The sequence below is a fragment of the Schistocerca cancellata genome, chromosome 8 (assembly GCF_023864275.1).
Source record: "Schistocerca cancellata isolate TAMUIC-IGC-003103 chromosome 8, iqSchCanc2.1, whole genome shotgun sequence".
Taxonomy (NCBI): domain Eukaryota; kingdom Metazoa; phylum Arthropoda; class Insecta; order Orthoptera; family Acrididae; genus Schistocerca; species Schistocerca cancellata.
The window spans coordinates 261,063,006-261,083,094 of record NC_064633.1 but is presented as its reverse complement, the minus strand read 5'-3'; the positions used below and the strand labels follow the sequence as shown (position 1 = coordinate 261,083,094).

At 39.5% G+C, this 20,089-nt stretch overlaps 1 protein-coding gene across 3 annotated transcripts in view; it reads left to right on the top strand.

Annotated features, from left to right (window-relative positions):
- The first annotated feature begins 4,389 nt into the window (after positions 1-4,389).
- LOC126095043 (uncharacterized) overlaps positions 4,390-20,089 on the top strand; it is a 62,983-nt gene continuing 47,283 nt past the window's right edge. For 2 of the 3 annotated variants that reach the window (XM_049909716.1, XM_049909715.1), the window contains exons 1-2: positions 4,390-4,545; positions 5,009-5,481. In XM_049909716.1, coding sequence (XP_049765673.1) covers positions 4,504-4,545; positions 5,009-5,481 — 515 coding nt within the window. In that variant the 5' untranslated portion in view covers positions 4,390-4,503. The remainder of the gene's footprint in view (positions 4,546-5,008; positions 5,482-20,089) is intronic. The other variant, XM_049909717.1, reaches the window with a different exon arrangement.

Here is a 20,089-nt window from a genome sequence, read left to right as displayed (position 1 = left end):
CAAGTTATTAACTAATAGGCAATAAAGAGTTCAATTTTCTGAAAAGTTCTTGTTCTCTCGATTATAAATAATGCCATCACCTATTAACTGCGAGATTTTTTTTAAAGAGGGGCAAGCTGTCAAACCAGCCGACTGGGTGAAGGAGAGGCCCAACAGGACATTTCAATTTCCACTCTCCTGATGTGCGGTAGAAAAATGCTTTATGAAGAGGTGTGGCATTGCGAGATCACATGAGATGAGCTACGAACGGCTTACAAAAGTGCATCGAAGTTTCGTTCTCTAAAGTGCCGGGAAATTGTACACCTGTGTATAAAACCATAACCATTCATAGGATCGATAAGGGAAAATATACTGTCACCTGGGAGAAAGTGTATTTTTAACCGGGAAATCCGGGAAAAAACCGGTAATTTTTTTCCTTGTCCACGTATACACCCTGTTGTAGTTGCCTTGACTTTTGTGTCTAAAGCATCTATGAAACGTGCAGTAGAAGAAACTGTAAATATTAATGGAACCAGGGACATTGCTGTTGCACTTGATGGGACATAGCAATGTCGTGGACATCGTTCCTTGAATGGTGTTGTAAGTGCTACTTCTCTGGAGAATGGAAAAGTTGTTGATGTTGAGTGCGTATCTAAGTACTGCCACACCTGCCATGGTAACACTGAAGGACATATTGAATATCAGTGTTCTAAGAATTATGATGGTTACAGTGGAGCTATGGAGTGTGATGGAGCTCTAAAAATATTTTAGAGATTGGTGCCCGTTCATAAAGTTAGATCTGAGAAGTACCTAGGTGATAGGGACTCTAAAGCTTTCAATACAATTAATGACTCCCATGTTTATAGTGATACCTTGGTAACAAAAGTAGAGTTTTGTGGACATGTGCAAATGAGAATGGATGATAGATTAAGGAAGCTATGAATAGAAATGAAAGGAAAGTTGCTGATGGAAAATCTCTGTCTCGGCGAGGCAAATTGACAGAAACTGAAATCGACCTTCTTCAGAGTTATTATGGACTGGCCATTAGACGAACTCCACCTCTGAATGATGTTACAGCAATGCGAAAAGCTGTAAGGGCCACCTACTTTCGTAAGTTGTCCACAGATGAGAAACCTGTTCACAGACTTTGCCTGAAAGGAGCAGATTCTTGGTGTGGTTACCAAAAAGCAAAAGAAAGTGGTCAAATATACCACATAAGCATTCTCCTCGATAGCCTCTTATGAATGAAATAAAACCAGTTTTTAAAGACCTGAGTGACCTTGTTTTGCTTAGTAAATGTCTTCATGGGGGCACTCAGAATACAAATGAAAGTTTCAACGATTGCATATGAGAAAGATTACCGAAGAATGTTTTTGTAGCACTAAATACATTAAAAGTTGGTGTACTAAATGCAGTGATATGTTTCAATGATGGAGTGATAGAAAGGTTGGAAGTCCTGGGTAAATTAGGCATATAATGTGGCTCTGATATGGAAGAGCAATTGCTTGCATGTGACTGACAACAGGTGCATGAAGCTGAAAGATTCGCTCTTCAACTTACCAATGAAGCAAGAAGTGCTAAAAGGTATACCAAGAGGAGTCTTGAAGGCGAAGAAATGCTGCAGGATGAAGAGTATACTCCATGAATGTTCTGAGGCACAGTCTATTTGGACTCATATCTTCATTTGCAATTTCCCACAAGTTGTATTTTTCAGAGTTCAAGTACAAATATTTCCTGAAGTTTATAAAGCATTGGTATAATTTTTTCTGTAACTTGCAATAGTCTATACTTACGTAGTAGACTAAAGCTTTATTGCAGAATCAACTAAATTGTAGAAAAAATAATATTTTTATTAGGAAAAAAACTATAAAAATTAAAATGTAAGATGTGATATTTTTTATCCTTGTAATATACATAATAGGTAGAAAACATGTACATTATAAACAGTGCCTGAAAGAAATAGTTGTTGATTTTTATATAATATTGAGCTGGAAAAGTACTCTGTATCCTCAACACCTAACTTTATTCATATTTATGCCTGGCAAGAGCGTGAATAGAGCACTTGTTTGGGAGAGTGGGCACAAGAAAGAAAGATGGTAATATGGGGGACCAGAAGCTATACTTTTCTAAAATAGTTCTCTGAGCTCTGATTATTTAACAGCATGCGACACACCGCCTTGTTAATATAGGAATGCGTGAGTTGCTGTCTATGTGGATCATTCATAGAGAGAAAAACGTAAACGTAATCTCAGGGATTATATTTCGTGTTATCACATTAAAATATTGCTGCAGGATATCTTAAACAAAGCGAAATTTAATTAAAAGAAATCTTTGAATTAAATGAAGTTTTCCTTTTTTAAACAGAATAATCTTTATTTGCTGAGAAGTGGCCAATGTCTGTAATGAACTGAATGTTCTTAAATTTTACTCTAACACGAAATAAATTAATTTATGCACATTCTCTTCTTTACTTATTATGATGCAAGTCTTTTAAAACGTTCGTTGATGAAGGACCGCAATGAAATTATTCCTACGCAAGATGTCTGCCAAGAATGATCGAGTGTTCGTCGTTCTTGTTGTTTATCCAGTATACTGAAAACCTTGATAATAATATTTTTACTTCTGCATGAAGGCCACTATACACATGAAAGAAAAACGCACAATTAGGATAAATTACGATATATTACTAAAAAATTCATAACTTACAATGCCAGATGGCCGCCGTAGCGTGCGTTTCTTCAAGTCAAGAACAGAGAGAGTGTCTACTAACGCCGGACTTTTTGGTTTCTTGCACCAGCGAGTAAAAGAACAATTACGTTGCTACGTAGATTCTATACAGTCATTGAGTCTTCTGCTTCATTATCATTTCGTTTCATTGCAAATTACCGTTCTGACAGTTAATTACACGCTCATTTTCAGAGTCTGTGCCTGATATTTTCAATAATTTAAAGTTATACAAATTTCATTTTGCTTTGTTTTGTGTCCCACTTGTCGGCGAGCGATTTAATATTTTGTACCGGTTACCGGTGTACCGCAAAGGAACCAGGGCTGACAACAGATCCTTTAACTGGGAAAGTGATGAAATCAAATAAGCGTGACTACAAGTGAACATTTAACAAGGAAGTGTACAGTTAGCACAAGTTGTGGGGGTGCAGCGTAAGAATATCTGACTTTCACCCCGCAAGTAAATTCATGAGTTCACCTGTTAGGGATATTGTACATTTGCCCAAAAAAAGAAAGAAAAAAGGAAAAACGCGAAGACTCCCACTTACACAAAACTGCGAAATGGAGAGTTGTGAAAGCTTACACATTATTTCGTTATTGCCCTATACTGTAGTTAATTACATACATAACAACAAAATTCTACAAAACCAATTCTTTCTCTTGTTAGGTATGTTATGCATCTTTTCATCATCAGTATTATGAACTAAACAAACACTGTTTTTTGCCTTGTCTCACATATTTTGTTGTTGTTTCTGCACAACCTAGGTTTCGGGTTATAAGCCCATTTTCAAGTACATTACTGTACATTGTCATCTTTTGGAATCAATAATGTTCTTGAAAATGGGCTCATAACTAGAAACCTAAGGTGTGCAGTAACAACAATAAAATCTGTGAAACGAGGCAAAAAAGAGTGTATGCTTATTTAATTTACAATGTTTCACAAAGAGCCCACACTCGATTCAATTAAAATATTATTATTATTATTACTATTGTTATTATTATTGGCAAGGGATGTAGTTGTATAAACTTCTTGAAACAGTTGTACATTAGACGATTTCACACTCTCATATTTATCTGAATCTAATAATTTGTGAACGCCCAAAATGCAAATTCACGAGCTGCCACTGCAGTTGCGTGTGTATTCAAGTGTGTGTTGGCAATAACACTGGAAGCTCTCACGATTTGATATGGATAGTGCCTCTAAACATGAAAATAACTCAATGGTCACAGCTAGGAAACATTCTACGGCGATATGTAATCATCCAGTGAAAGTTTTGAGCATGATTGTGTCACAAAACTAAAAGACTGTGATGTGTATTTGGAGCAAAATTTTACTGATGACAGCTGGAACAGCACTTTTATTTTAAACGTACTCCGTTTTAGAAAGCCTGCCTCCTATTTGACAGATGCGCAGCGTTGTCTCGTTAAAGTCTCCGGCTTGGGTGATCTCGAATAATCAAGGAAGTCTTGGAGCAAGGAATATTAAACACGAAGAAGCAAAATCAAAAATGATTTATCGTACCCTCGTAAGGCTTATTCTAACTGATAAATGTGCGCAAATCTCCAGTTCACAGGCAACGATCTGTCTGCGCACGTATGATGTGTCCATTTGCGCAGACTGATCGTTGCGTGTGACCAGGCTTTTACTTTGAATGGTTGGTAGCATGTACGTCAGAGATGCGCATAGCGAGTACTCGTAAAGCGGTACATCTATGGAAAGACATAAACATAAAAACATTTAAAGAATCGAAGGAATATGTGGTCTTTGCTGTGGTCAGATAACGGCTTAGAGTTATAAATATGGAAGAAAGCGAAGGATGTCAGCAATCAAGTAGGGAGGATGTTAGTAAACATACTACTATTGATATTAAAGCTTTTATGTCAAATGTATACTTACGAAGTAGTTGTAAATTTAATGTCATTGTATTATTTGTTTACGTTAACTAAACTACAACCAAGTATAGGAGTTGAAGTTTAAAACCGTGGCAGACAAACTATGAGCTGCAGGGATTTCTCAGCAGATGTTATGTTCATCGTGACATCAATTTGTGCTTTAATCATTCTTTGGTCTGCCGTACATGTGTTAAGTTACGCCTCAGAACTGTTACCTAATATTAAAAATATATTTAGAAATAGGAGCATTAAAATCTTGAAAAGATTATGTTGTCATAATAATTGCAGTATGCTTACAGGCGAAAAATCCAGTTATGTGCTCACATACCGTATCTTCTATCTGAATGTTACTGGCGTTAGTTAATTCACAAGAAACCGTTTTTCGTTGATAAATGCTTGACTGTTATTTCAGGTGCTTCCTGAGACTAATACGACACGCCACAAGCGGAAAATAATAAAACCGCAACGCGACTACGATCCACAGAAAGGAACGTGGACAACAGAAGAAAAATCTCGTTTTCTGAAGGCACTTAAGAAACATGGATGTTTAAATATAACAGCTATACAGAGAGAACTCCAAACGAAAAGCGAAGAGAGCATTAAGTTATTTATTAGTCACTGTAGTAAGAATGCGCGTTACTTAATGGAAAAACGCTCAGACGCATATTCAAAGAAAAACAAAAGTTTTGCAGTGTGTTGTAAACACAAGAAAATGAAGTCTGCTGTTACTGATGAAGCTATTGATCAGTGGCTTCAGCGTTTTCATGCTGCAGAACCACCTGGTTATACTGAAATAAAGGCTTTACCAATAGCAAGAGCGTTTCTGTATATTTCAAAATTTGAGGAGCATCCAGACCCAAAGAATTGTAAAGGAGTTGACTTCAAGTGAGTACAAATAGCAAACTTTCTTTTACGTATTACCTCTCTTTCAAACGAGTGGACAGCAGTAAAGACACAATGTCTTCTAGTAAACTGAATTAGAACAAGAACCTTCCCTAGGAAGGGTTGTAATACACCAATAACATTTTTAACTGGGCACTTTGTGGTGAATGGCTGAAGTTCTTTCAACTCCAGACATTGGTAAATAAAGCAGGGTGATGTCCAGAGTTAGCAAATGTGAACATACGAGTGTCATTCATTGCCTTTATTACCAAGACCCAAAGGAAAAGAGAAGGATGTGTGTTACTCACAGCTGCTTATTTACAATATTTTTTTTATTTCACCAGTCTCTCTCTCTCTCTCTCTCTCTCTCTCTCTCTCTCTCTCTCTCTCTCTCTAACACACATACACACACACAGTGCTAAACAGCTGTGTAGTGTTTTGTAATGCGTGTCAGTTGATAATAAATGTATTCTTAAATGTTACTCTGTTTTCAGTGAAAAACCAAAAAATGCTTTGTCAGATGTATTGACATTTGAGACGGACTAGTTTGCTATACTGCTCCTTTCTTTATCTACTTTCATACAACTGCACTACTGTGAAGATAAAGTGAGAACACCATCATAAAAAAGATCTAATAATAAGGAATTGATGCCGAACATACTGTAATGGTTACATCCCTATAGGCTAATAGCAGAGTCCTAGAGAATTGGCGATTCTTCTACTCAGGGAATGGGAATTGGCACATGAGTCATCCCTAATTAAAATCTTTATGGGGGAAACTTTGTTCTGTAGTATAGTAGGGCCTATAAGTAAAAATGCCTTCAGGCTGCGTACTTAGTTAACTTTATTTCAAGCATTACATTAAATTTCAGTTTTGTTTTCTTTTTTTTATTATGTACTACCCCAAGAATGGACCTCATTAAAAATGTATAGTTATGTTTAAAGTCCAATTTATTTCCACTAGGAACTCTTCCTAACTGTCAAGCACCTTTTTTAACTTGGTTAACCAACCACTACAAAAGCAATGTCGGGAAACACGTTTCCGAAAATAAAATAGCAATTTAATTTTTTTATGAGTGCCACTTATCAATTTATCATTAAAATGCATAAATGCCTGAGAATTTATTAATTTTGAGCATTTGCCCATGCATTTATCTTGGGCATTTGCCCCAACTTGTAGGTGCCCAGCCATATTACATCACTAGACTGCCAGTGATCACAGAAAGCACAGGCCACACCCATCTACAAAAAGCATAGATGTGGCATACAAAACTAGCATCCTGTCTCGTTGACCTGTGTTGTAGAATTCCATAACGTATTGTGAGATCAAATGTAAAATGTATCTCACATAAAATGACTTCCTCCATGCAAAGCAAACATTACCCACATGGATAGGCAAGTGCATTATCTCGCCTTTGGGACACAAAGAGACAACTCTGAGCTGGATTGAATCTGTCTTTCAGATTAATGATTAGGACTGGTTAGACAGCAGGCCTGGATGTAGTTTCTAGGTGATTTCTTGCATCCCCTAGGAAATTTTGCCCCACCTGAGATATACTCTGTGCAAACATTTAGAAAATATGAATGTTCAGACCCTTTAAATCTGCTAATATTATTGTTATTTCTTTCCTTTCTCAGACGTTAACTTCCACTTTTCACACATAACATACAAAACAGTATGGTTCAAGGAAATCCAACAGAATGCAGTATCTCTTGACTTCGAAGATTAGATTACTCTTTTTGTACCAATAGATCCATAGCGAGAAGATCAGAATACCAAAAATACACAATAGTCAAAAATTTTTCAAAGAAAAACAAATATGCTAATGGATACTAAACAAATGCCAAGTGAAGTGATCCTTGTGGCTGCAGGTCCCTTCACCACCAGTTTTTATGAACTGCGCAGATCAAAGTTACCCCGTACAACACATTCTCCGCTCACATAATTATCCCTCCCTAAACCTGTGGTAACATACTGTCCACACACTCTCCACCCAAGCCTCTCTCTTATCAGCTCCTTCTCATTTTCATCTCTCAGCCTCTTTCTTTGCCACTGTCTGCCCACACAACCACGCATCTTTCCTCACTCCTCCCCTTTTTGCTCCACCTTCTGGCCCTGCAATCTCCTGCTCAGTGCTTGTTGGCATTCTAGTTCCTGCATGCTCCACCAGACAGTGTCGTTCTGTCCTCCCACCCGCATACTACTATCCCTAATCCGACACCTCCACATTCCTTCTGCCATTCCATGTGAGGGTTGTATTCTGGCCTTAGCTGCCATAGTCGGTGGTTGCGTGCGCATGAGAGGTGTGCTTGTGTGTATGAATGGTGTGTGTTTCTCTTTCACTGTTGAAGGCTGTAGCCAAAAGCTTTGTGTAAGTGACTTTTTAATTGTGCTTGTCTGCAGATTGATGTGTCTTCTTTTCGGTATGTAGCAATCTCTTTTCCTACATTGTTGTAGACTATCAAATAAGTAAGCTTCAGGCCAAAGGCCTGCTCCAGAATTAGAAAACACACTCACTCATGCAAATGCAGCTTGCACACACATGACCATTGTCTTTCGCTGCCCCGAGGCCAGACAGGAGCAGCTGCTCATGATGATGGGAGAAACACTCTGTGTGATGGCAGTAAAGAGGCGGCTGCGGCATCGGGGGGGGGGGGGGGAGGGGTGTAAAGTGCTGCATGTGGGAGCATACAGGGACGATATGGAGAAAGAATAGGAAAGCTAGGTGCAGCTGGGAGGTGAGATGCGGAGGGGGGGGAGGGGAGGGGTTGGAAAAAGAGAGAAGTAAGAATATTGTGGGTTTGTTGGTGGAATAGAGGGTTGTGTTGGGCTGCAGAGGAAACAGAGAAAGGGGGCAGGTGGGTGAAAGACAATTACTAATGAAAGCTGAGGTCAGGAGGGTTACGGGAATATATGATACATTGCAGGGAGAATTCCCACCTGCACCACTGAGAATAGCTGGTGTTAGTAGGAAAGATCCAGATGGCACATGCTGTGACACAGTCATTAGATATATGTTACGTTCCATGTAACTCTCCTGACCTCAACCCTCGTTCATTGTTACCCTTCACCCACATATCACCTTTCATGTTCGCATTCCAGTACTACACAACCCTCTATCCCACCAATGCAACCCCACTATTTTTACTTATCTCCTTTTCTGCACCCCCTCTCCTGCCCCCTTTTATTCCATCCAATGACTAACGTCATGACTGCATCATAGCTGCCCAATCATCTCTCCACCTTCTTCCTGTATGCTCCCAGAAGTAGCTCTTTACCATCCTCCCCTCACTAACCTGCTGTCCCCTCTCACCAACCCCCACCCCAGCCTCCTCCTTACCTCCACCACCCAGATTGCTTCTTCCAAGATGTACAGCTGCTCGCAGTATGGCACCTTGGCAGCCAGAGACAGTACCTCTGTGTGTGTGTGTGTGTGTGTGTGTGTGTGTGTGTGTGTGTGTGTGTGTGTGTGTGTGTGTGTGTGTGTGTTTTTTGTCTAATTTGCAAGATGGTGTTTTGGCCAAAAGCTTGCGTAAGTAGTACAACAAAAAACAAATCCAAAGTTGCAAATTATACTATTTTTATTCTCTCGATTTCTAGTTCTGAGCTGAAGCCCAAAATTGATCTTAGAGTGAATGAAAAAGTAAAATTTGTGTGGTTTTTCATTGTACTGATTAACAGAAGTTGCTGACTCGCAGTTATTCAAGCATGCTGTAAGTTTGTTGCTTGCTTACTTGAGTCCTTTTGTTGTGCCTATCAGTGACCCCGTATCTGTAATTTAACTGACATATTCTTAATAAACTATTATGTTTATCATGAGTGAAAAGAGCCTGACTTGCCGTAGAATTGTTAGGTGGGGGCTTTGGTGTGATGGGTGCTGTAGTTTTTTCCCCTGTGGGTGACTGTAGTGGTGTGGGAATAGGGGAAGTAAATAAGACTCCTCAGTGGTCTTGTAGGATTTGTAGTAGAGATAGGAAGATACTAGAACATGAGGGGAAAATTGCCATCCTTCAGGCTGAGTTAGACAAGGCCAGGGGAGATCTTGACAGGTAAAGGAGGGAGAAGGGTAAAGAGAGGTGGGAAGTGGCAACAGGAGGAACAGGCCCAGAATTTTGTCTGATAGCTTCATGGTGAATGTGGAAAATAGATTTGACCTGTTGCTTCAGTTAGAAGGTGGTGAGCCTCAAGCAGTTGCAGGTGTAGACAGGGCACAACAAATTTTCAGCAGCAAATTGAAAAGTTAGAATGTAGGGAAACCAGTAAAGAGAAAGAAAGTGTTGTTGTTATGTAGTTCCCATGGAAGAGGTGTTGGTCAACTTTTGCAGGATGAACTAGGATCAGATTATTAGGTCACCAATTTTTTTTAAACCTAGTGCTGGTCTGGAGCAGGTGACAGAGGCTTTAGGATCACTTTGCAAAATTTTCACTAAGGAAGACACCGTGGTTATAATGGGTGGGGCAGGTAACAGTATTGACAGAGATCCTGGGTACAGTATAGTGTTTGACCTGACAAAGATTGCATCAGCATCGAAGCATACTAGTGTTGAATTTGTATTTGTTCTTGGGTGCCATGACCAATCTCATTTGAACTCTTCTGTCAAGAGAGTTAATTTGGAACTGGAACAGCTGCTTATGTTGGGTGCAAGGTCACACATTGGTGTGATTCCTGTTGATTCTCTCAATAGGTGGGATTATACTAGGCATGGCCTCCCCCTCAACAGGAAGTGGAAGGGTAAATTGGCTGGGTAAAATAGCAGGAAAGTTAAAGGGGGAGCACTGTCATGAGTGGTAAAATACCAGTGGTTATAGGGTTCAGAAAAGACCCTTTTTTAGGGTGGGGAGGACAGAAAGACACCAAATTCTAAGAGAGGTTAGAACTGAGACAAACCTTGAGTTTGAGAAAGAAACCAAAAAACATAATTCTAGCTTATTACATCAGCATAAACTGCTATTGGTTAAGAATTTTCAACTGTCCCCAGATATTTTAAATCTACCCAATTTTAACTCGGTCAGTGTGAATTATCAGCTATCTTTATTGCATCAAAATATTCAAGGACTGAGAAATAAAATTAATGAATTAACTATCTGCTTAGATGAATTAGAGTCTTCAAACCCAGCTGACATAATCTGCCTCGCTGAACATCATGTGACCACTCGTATAGAACTTTTAAGTGTTACAGGGTTTAGGTTAGCATCTCACTTTTGTAGATCAGAATTGGAGAAAGGAGGAGTTGGCATATTCATCAGGAACTGTCATAAATTTAAGAACATAGACACTCATAAATTTTGCCTAGAACAGCGTATGGAAGCATGTGCAACAGAAGTAGAATTTCACAAAAAATCCTTCATAATATTAAGTGTATATCGAGCACCTGCAGGTAACTTTAATCTGTTCGTAAACCACCTTGAAGCTGTAGTGGCCCATTTAACAACCAAAAACAAAGAAATAGTGGTTGCTGGTGATTTCAATGTAGATTTCCTAAAGACTCTCCCAATAAGAACTTATTTGAGTTAGTAACACTATCATTCAACTTAAATTCCCACTGTAAAGTTCCCCACTAGGGTAGCCAATTGTTCACAAACAGCCATTGATAATATCTTTATAGAAAAGTCCAATGAACAAAATTATATTACAAAACCAATAGTCAAGGGCCTCTCAGGCCATGTCGTGCAGTTCCTTCTGTTAAATGTTAATACTGAACAGGATATGAAATCTGTTAAATCTGAGCTCAAGAGGGTAATCAAAAAGTCAAAAATTGATTATTTTAGGACACTCCTCAGAGACATTCACTGGACTGATGTTTACAGTGCTCATGGCATGAATGAAAAATATAACACTTTTGCTAATAAAGTGCTTACCTTATTCAAACACTGTTTTCCCCCTAAACTTACCAAGGTTAGAGCAAAGTTTACAGAGAAGCCATGGGTTACTCAAGGAACAGGGCTATCTTGTAAAACAAAAAGAAAACTGTATCTGTCAATCCGAAACAGTTCCAATGTTGTTGCTATAGCACATTACAAGAAATGCTGCAAAATATTGAAGACTGTAATATGGATATCAAAGCAAATATATTAAAAGGAAAAGATAGCCATAGCTGATAACAAAATAAAGACAATATGGGATATAGTGAAGGAGGAAACCGGTAGAACCAGACATGAAGAGGGACAGATAGCATTAAGAGTAAATGATACATTGGTGATAGATGTGTATGGAGTTGCAGAACTTTTTAACAAACATTTTATAACTATCACTGAAAAGATGGGGTTGTCAGGTTCGGTAGATGCTGCTATGGAATACCTCAGACCAGACATTTCAAGTAACTTACATAATTTGACCCTCGCTACCCCAGCAGAAATAATGTCCATCATAAAATCTTTAAAATCAAAACCATCTCGTGGGTATGACGAAATATCAACAAAGTTAATTAAAGAATGTGATTCTGAGCTAAGTAACATACTAAGCTATCTGTGTAACCAGTCGTTTATCAGTGGAATATTTCCTTAATTGTTGAAATATGCTGAAGTTAAGCCACTGTTTAAGAAGGGAGAGAAAGAAATAGCATCAAATTTCTATCCAATTTCACTGTTGCCAGATTCTCAAAAATTTTAGAAAAAGTAATGTACAATCGGCTTTATAACCATCTTATCTCAAATAACATACTGTCAAAGTCACAGTTTGGATTTCTAAAGGGTTCTGATATTGAGAAGGTTGTCTGCACTTACAGTGAAAATGTGCTTAATTCATTAGACAAAAAATTGCAGGCAACTGGTATATTTTGTGATCTGTCAAAGGCATTTGACTGTGTAAATCACAATATCCTTTTAAGTACATTAGAATATTATAGTGTAACAGGAAATGCTACAAAATGGTTCAAATCTTATATCTCTAACAGAAAACAAAGGGTGTTATTAGGAAAGAGAAATGTATCAAGCTATCAGGCATCGTCCAACTGGGAACTGATTACATGTGGGGTCCCACAAGGTTCCATTTTGGGCCCTTACCTTTTCTTGTGTATATCAATGATCTTCCATCAGTAACATTACCAGATGCCAAGTAAGTTTTGTTTGCCGATGATACAAACATTGCAATAAATAGCAAATCAAGTGTAGTCTTAGAAAGATCAGCTAATAATATATTTGTGGACATTAATCACTGGTTCCTAGCCAATTTTTTGTCACTAAACTTTGAAAAAACACACTACATGCAGTTCAGAGTATATGCCTGATATACGATGACAAGCAGATAGAAGTGGACAGTGTTAAATTCTTGGGATTACAGCTTGACCGCAGAACTGCTGAAGCGTCTTAACAGATCTCTATTTGCACTGCGAGTTGTCAGACATAGGGGATATAAAAATGAAAAAGCTGGCATACTATGCTTACTTTGATTCCATAATCTCATATGGGATTATTTTTTGAGGTAATTCATCAAGCCAAGCTAAAGTTTGCCAGGCACAAAAACGTGCAGTATGTGGTCTGAACTCAAGAACATCCTGCAGATGCCTGTTTAGGGAACTAGGGATATTAACTACTTCTTCCCAATATATTTACTCCTTAATGAAATTTGTCATTAAAAATATATCACTTTTTCAAACCAGCAGCTCAATTAATGGAATCAATACTAGAAATAAGAATAATCTTCACAAGGATTTAAAGTCACTTAGTCGTGTGTGTGCAAGTACAATCTAACTTCTGCACCATTTCAGTGCAGTAATGTGTTCATTGTAAATAAGTATTGTAGTAGTTATATTACACATTTATTACCTTATAAATAAATAAAAAAACTTTTATTTTAAATTCAGTGCATTAGTATTTGTAAAATGACTCTTTCATGTAGTGTTCATTAAAAAATGACGATCATTCCACTTAGGACCTGTGGAATGGTACATTAGCTTATTCGTTTTAGTTGTAAATATATGTCATGTATTGTTGTTTTTCTGACATGTTCTTCATCCTGGAGGACCTCCTCACTACGGATCAATTGGAATGAAAGTAAATCTAATCTAATCTATGTGGTGAGCAGCAATCTATCTTTCCCATAACCACATAATTTTTTCTGTTACGTTTTAATATTCTAAGTTACTTAAAAGATACTGTGATTTAGTGTGTCCAATGAATTAAGTTTTTTCCTTAATTTACTGTGTGTAACGAATTAAGTTTATTCTTGCTTTATGTAGACTCCCTTCTCAATACCAGAACCCTTTAGAAATCTCAAATGTGACTGTAACAATATATTATTTGTTGTCAGATTGTTAAGAAACCAATAATGTATTACCTTTTGTAAAATTTTCAAGATTGCTGGCTAAAGTGAAATTGAATGGAAGTTTAACAGTATTCCTGTGTTTTCTTCCTTAAACAGAGGCTTAACTTCATCATATTTCAACCATTTGGGAAATGTCCCATTGATAAATGAGTGGTTACAAAGAATACTTCGTTTGTTACTCAGAAGCAAACTCTTTAGTTAGCTTTGTTGCTGTTTAATCATAGACGTTACTGATTTTATGGGGGACATTTCTTCTGGTGTACTGAGAGCCATATTCATATTACTGAAGCATTTGTTGTGGTACCACACCAGTATTTCTTAACGTAAGTGCAGTGATACGCGGTATTCGGCAGAATTTTTGACTCTGTTGAGAATTTCATGGTAGTGAGGACACAGCATATTATTCTGGATGGAGAGTCACCAAAATGGGTTGTTGTTAAATTAAATTAATTAATAAATTATTAGCTTTGGATGTACAAACATGGACCAGATAAAGGTACACGTTTGCAATGTCAAATTTAGACAATCATAATCACATACTTCTTAATTAACATAGGGATATCATTTTTAAATACTGTAGCATCATACACAAGTCCACATTTTGTATATCTACATCTACATGATTAATCTGCAATTCACATTTAAATGCTTGGCAGAGGGTTCATCGAACCACAATCATACTATCTCTATAGCATTCCACTCCCGAACAGCGTGCGGGAAAAACGACACCTAAACCTTTCTGTTCGAGCTCTGATTTCTCTTATTTTGTTTTGATGATCATTCCTACCTATGTAGGTTGGGCTCAACAAAATATTTTCGCATTCGAAAGACAAAGTGGGTGACTGAAATTTCGTAAATAGATCTCGCCGCGACGAAAAACGTCTTTGCTTTAATCACTTCCATCCCAACTCGCGTATCATATCTGCCACACTCTCTCCCCTATTACGTGATAATACAAAACGAGCTGCCCTTTTTTGCACCCTTTCGATGTCCTCCGTCAATCCCACCTGGTAAGGATCCCACACCGCGCAGCAATATTCTAACAGAGGACGAACAAGTGTAGTGTAAGCTGTCTCTTTAGTGGACTTGTTGCATCTTCTAAGTGTCCTGCCATTGAAATGCAACCTTTGGCTCACCTTCCCCACAATATTATCTATGTGGTCTTTCCAACTGAAGTTGTTCGTAATTTTAACACCCAGGTACTTAGTTGAATTGACAGCCTTGAGAATCATACTATTTATCGAGTAATCGAATTCCAACGGATTTCTTTTGGAAATCACGTGGATCACCTCACACTTTTCGTTATTTAGTGTCAACTGCCACCTGCCACACCATACAGCAATCTTTTCTAAATCGCTTTGCTACTGATACTGTTGTTCGGATGACCTTACTAGACGGTAAATTACAGCATCATCTGCGAACAACCTAAGAGAACTGCTCAGATTGTCACCCAGGTTATTTATATAAATCAGGAACAGCAGAGGTCCCAGGGCGCTTCCCTGGGGAACACCTGATATCACTTCAGTTATACTCGATGATTTGCCGTCTATTACTATGAACTGCGACCTTCCTGACAGGAAATCACGAATCCAGTCGCACAACTGAGATGATACCCCATAGGCCCGCAGCTTGATTAGAAGTAGCTTGTGAGGAACGGTGTCAAAAGCTTTCCGGAAATCTAGAAATACGGAATCAACTTGAGATCCCCTGTCGATAGCGGCCATTACTTCGTGCGAATAAAGAGCTAGCTGCGTTGCACAAGAACGATGTTTTCTGAACCATGATGATTACGTATCAATAGATCGTTCCCTTCGAGGTGATTCATAATGTTTGAATACAGTATATCTAGCGAGGTGGTGCAGTGGTTAAACACTGGACTCGCATTCGGGAGGACGACGGTTCAATCGAGCGTCCGGCCATCCTGATTTAGATTTCTGTGATTTCCCTAAATCACCCCAGGCAAATGCCAGGATGGTTCCTTTCAAAGGGCACGGCCGACTTCCTTCCCCGTCCTTCCCTAATCCGATGAGACCGATGACCTCGCTGTCTGGTCTCCTTCCCCAAAAAACAACAACAATACAGTATATGCTCCAAAACCCTACTGCAAACAGACGTCAATGATATAGGTCTGTAGTTCGATGGATTACTCCTACTACCCTTCTTAAACACTGTTGCGACCTGCGCAATTTTCCAATCTGTACGTACAGATCTATCGGTGAGCGAGCGGTTGTATATGATTGCTAAGTAGGGAGCTATTGTATCAGCGTAATCTGAAAGGAACCTAATCGGTATACAATCTGGACCTGAAGACTTGCCCGTATCAAGCAATTTGAGTTGCTTCGCAACCCCTAAGGTATCTACTTCTAAGAAACTCGTGCTAGCAGCTGTTCGTGTTTCAAATTCTGGAATAATCAATTCGTCTTTCCTGGTGAAGAAATTTCGGAAAACTGCGTTCAATAACTCCGCTTTAGCGGAACAGTCATCGGTAACAGTACCATCGGCACTGCGCAGCGAAGGTATTGACTGCGCCTTGCCGCTTGTGTACTTTACATACGACCAGAATTTCTTCGGATTTTCTACCAAATTTCGAGACAATTTTTCGTTGTGGAACCTATTAAAGGCATCTCGCATTGAAGTCCGTGCCAAATTTTGCGTGCCTGTAAATTTTAGCCAATCTTCGGGATTTCGCGTTCTTCTGAACTTCGCATGCTTTTTCCGTTGCCTCTGCAACAGCGTTCGGACCTGTTTTGTGTACCATGGGGGATCAGTTCCATCTCTTACCAATTTATGAGGTATGAATCTCTCAATTGCTGTTGCTACTATATCTTTGAATTTGAGCCACATCTCGTCAACATTTGCATAGTCAGTTCGGAAGCAATGGAGATTGTCTCTTGCGAAGGCTTCTAGTGACACTTTATCCGCTTTTTTAAATAAAATTATTTTGTGTTTGTTTCTGGTGGATTTGGAAGAAACGGTATTGAGCCTAGCTACAACGACCTTGTGATTACTAATCCCCGTATCAGTCATGATGCTCTCTATTAGCTCTGGATTGTTTGTGGCTAAGAGGTCAAGTGTGTTTTCGCAACCATTTACAATTCGCGTGGGTTCGTGGACTAACTGCTCGAAATAATTTTCAGAGAAAGCATTTAGGACAATCTCGGAAGATGTTTTCTGCCTACCACCGGTTTTGAACAAGTATTTTTGCCAACATATCGAGGGAAGGTTGGAGTTCCCACCAACTATAACCATATGAGTGGGTTATTTATTTGTTACGAGACTCAAATTTTCCCTGAACTGTTCAACAACTATATCATCGGAGTCTGGGGGTCGGCAGAAGGAGCCAATTATTAACTTTGTTCGGCTGTTAAGTATAACCTCCACCCATACCAATTCGCACGGAGTATCTACTTAGACTTCACTACAAGATAAACCACTACTGACAGACACAAACACTCCACCACCAATTCTGCCTGATCTATCTTTCCTGAACACCGTCTGAGACTTCATAAAAATTTCTGCAGAACTTATTTCAGGTTTTAGCCAGCTTTCTGTACCTATAACAGATTTCAGCTTCTGTGCTTTCTATTAGTGCTTGAAGCTCAGGGACTTTCCCAGCACAACTACAACAATTTACAACTACAATTCCAACTGTTCCTTGATCCAAGCACGTCCTGTATTTGCCATGCACCCTTTGAGATTGCAGCCCACCGGGTACTTTCCTGAGGCCTTCTAACCTAAAAAACCGCCCAGTCCACGCCACACAGCCTCCGCTACCCGTGTAGCCGCCAGCTGAGTGTAGCTCAGCTACACACATTTTATTTCCATACCCCTAAGAACACACATTGAAATTACTACGTATCTGTCTATACAAATTTTAATTGTATTGCACTATATACCTATTTCCAGTTTTCTGTGTTTACTATTAATTCATTAACTGAATAGAAAGGATTTATTATAAGCAGTAATTTATTGTTTGCGTAAATTTCTCGTTCAAGCTGATACTTGAAATATGAAGAGGAAAAATAGTTGTACAGTTACAGTGCCTATTAAGCAGTACTACTTGAGAGATTAGCTGTGTTATCTTGTGTGGAACTCTTTAACTTCTTGCATTTTTTGTTGTTATGGTGATGTTTGTCTACATTTTTGTTTGATGATTACTATTCACAGTTTGAATATCTGTTTTGCATCACACAACTGACCCCATATTTCTGTTCCATAGGTTGCGATAGCATTACAATAATAGACGCGTGCCATTCACATAGCATCATCTGGAACTAGTAGTTTAATGTTCGCTGGAACAAATATAATTTGTTCTGGTATTAATATCTATGGTCGCAGGTTCGAATCCTGCCTTAGGCCTGTATGTGTGTAATGTCCTTAGGTTAGTTAGGTTTAACTAGTTCTAAGTTCAAGGGGACTGATGACCTCAGATGTTAAGTCCCATAGTGCTCAGAGCCATTTGAACCATTTTGGTAGTAATATGGACTTTCCCCAGTAAACTGTTATAAATGGTGAGCTCCAAGAACTTCATTTCGAACTACATTTACATCCAGTTTTTGTAAACAGTGTTGTTTTATGTGAGACCTGTGTTTCTCCCGGCTTACACGATGTTCAAATAACTTGCAAGAAAGCAGTCACCATCCGCCGATACTTCAACAAGTGCATGCCTTGCCTTTTTCAAGGCAAAACTTCAGCAAATATATGCTGTGCAAGGGAATCCAAAAAACTACATGTACAACAGTACCGGAAAGATTAATTCCTTCTCTCTCTCTCTCTCTCTCTCTCTCTCTCTCTCTCTTTCTTTCTCTCTCTACTATCCCGTGTGTACCTAGGAGTTGTTGATTGTCATCTTGGAGCACCAGAACCCCCAGCAGTGGCAGCTGTCTGGCGGCTCTTGCTCTGATTAGGTGACACCCACAGGGAGAGCCCCTGATCAAAGTGGATGGTATCATGGCAGATGCTTTGTATATGAAAAGTATTAAGCTTCCAAAAGCTGACCATTATCTTACATTACTATTGAAGGCAATTTTGGTGAAGTGGACTCTGAGTAAGATTGGGTTCAATCTTCTGCATCCATTCATGTCTGTGGCTATCTTGGTGACATTGTTGTGTCCATTACTCCTCACCACTCTTTGAATATTGGCTCAGGGTGTTATGTTTCACAGGAATATCATCCTTCAAATGATGAGGAACTTGGAGTCAATCTAGAATGGCAAGATGTTCAGTTTGTTTGGAGTATTCACAAAGGTTGTAATGACAATTGCATCAATTCTGGTGCCCTTTGGCATTTCAGTGGAAGTGTCCCAGAGATCAGAGTTGTCACTTATCTATGTCTCGTGGAGCTGTATATCCTGCCACCCATTAGGTGTTTGTTTTCAGTGTTCGCATTGTGGGCACGTGGCTTACCGCTGTACCATAGACATTCTATGCAGTGAATGTGAACACCTACTCCTTGAGGGGAGCTGCTCTGTTGTGCTGCCTGTGTGCTTTGTCACAATCACCACTCTCCACACTCTGCAGATTGCCTGGTTTATCAGAAGGAAAAGAAGATATTGGAGTGTAAGTCCCTTGGTTGTTTATCCTACACTGAGGCTCATGAGAAATATGACTGTCTTCACCCTGTGCCTGTTACATCTAACTTTGTCTGATATGTCCTTTCTTCCTCCTCCTTAACTCAGTCCTGCCCCCCCCCCCCCCCCCCCCCCCTTTCTCCTTCTGTGGGTTCAGGGGTTAGAACTGTCCCGTGGTATTCCTGCCTGTTGTAAGAGCCAACTAAAAGGAGTCTCCAACATTTCGGCTTTTCTGCAATGGTCCCCTCTCGGGTTTGACCTCCATATTTTTTCCAAATTTCTGTTGCTAGTGCATCCCATTTGGGGAAGGACGCCTTACGTGGTTCTCTCTCTCTTCTCTCTCTTCTCTCTCTCTCTCTCTCTCTCTCTCTCTCTCTCTCTTTTTTTTCCCCCTCCATCATGCACCAAGATCTTGCATGCTACTTATTGTCATGTAGCGGGCTTTGCACCAAACGTCTTATGGGTTGCCTACTTCTCATCTCCTACGCCGTACCATCCTTTGCGCCCATGACAATTCTGGACCATTTCAGCACCCGACATCCAGTGCTGTAGCCAGTTCGTCATGATGGGGTTGTCATGTACCCTCTTGGTGGTAGCCCCCTGACAACACAGGCAGGAATTGCACTGCTGATGCCAGAGCTGAGACACCCCCGCATATGCCAAGGAGTAGGTGCCCATCCTTCTGGGGCACCAGGACTCCCAGCAATGGCCATCCCACCAGCTGGCCCTCATTGAGGCTGAGTGACGCCCGTGGGGAGAGCCCCTAGTCGGACTGAG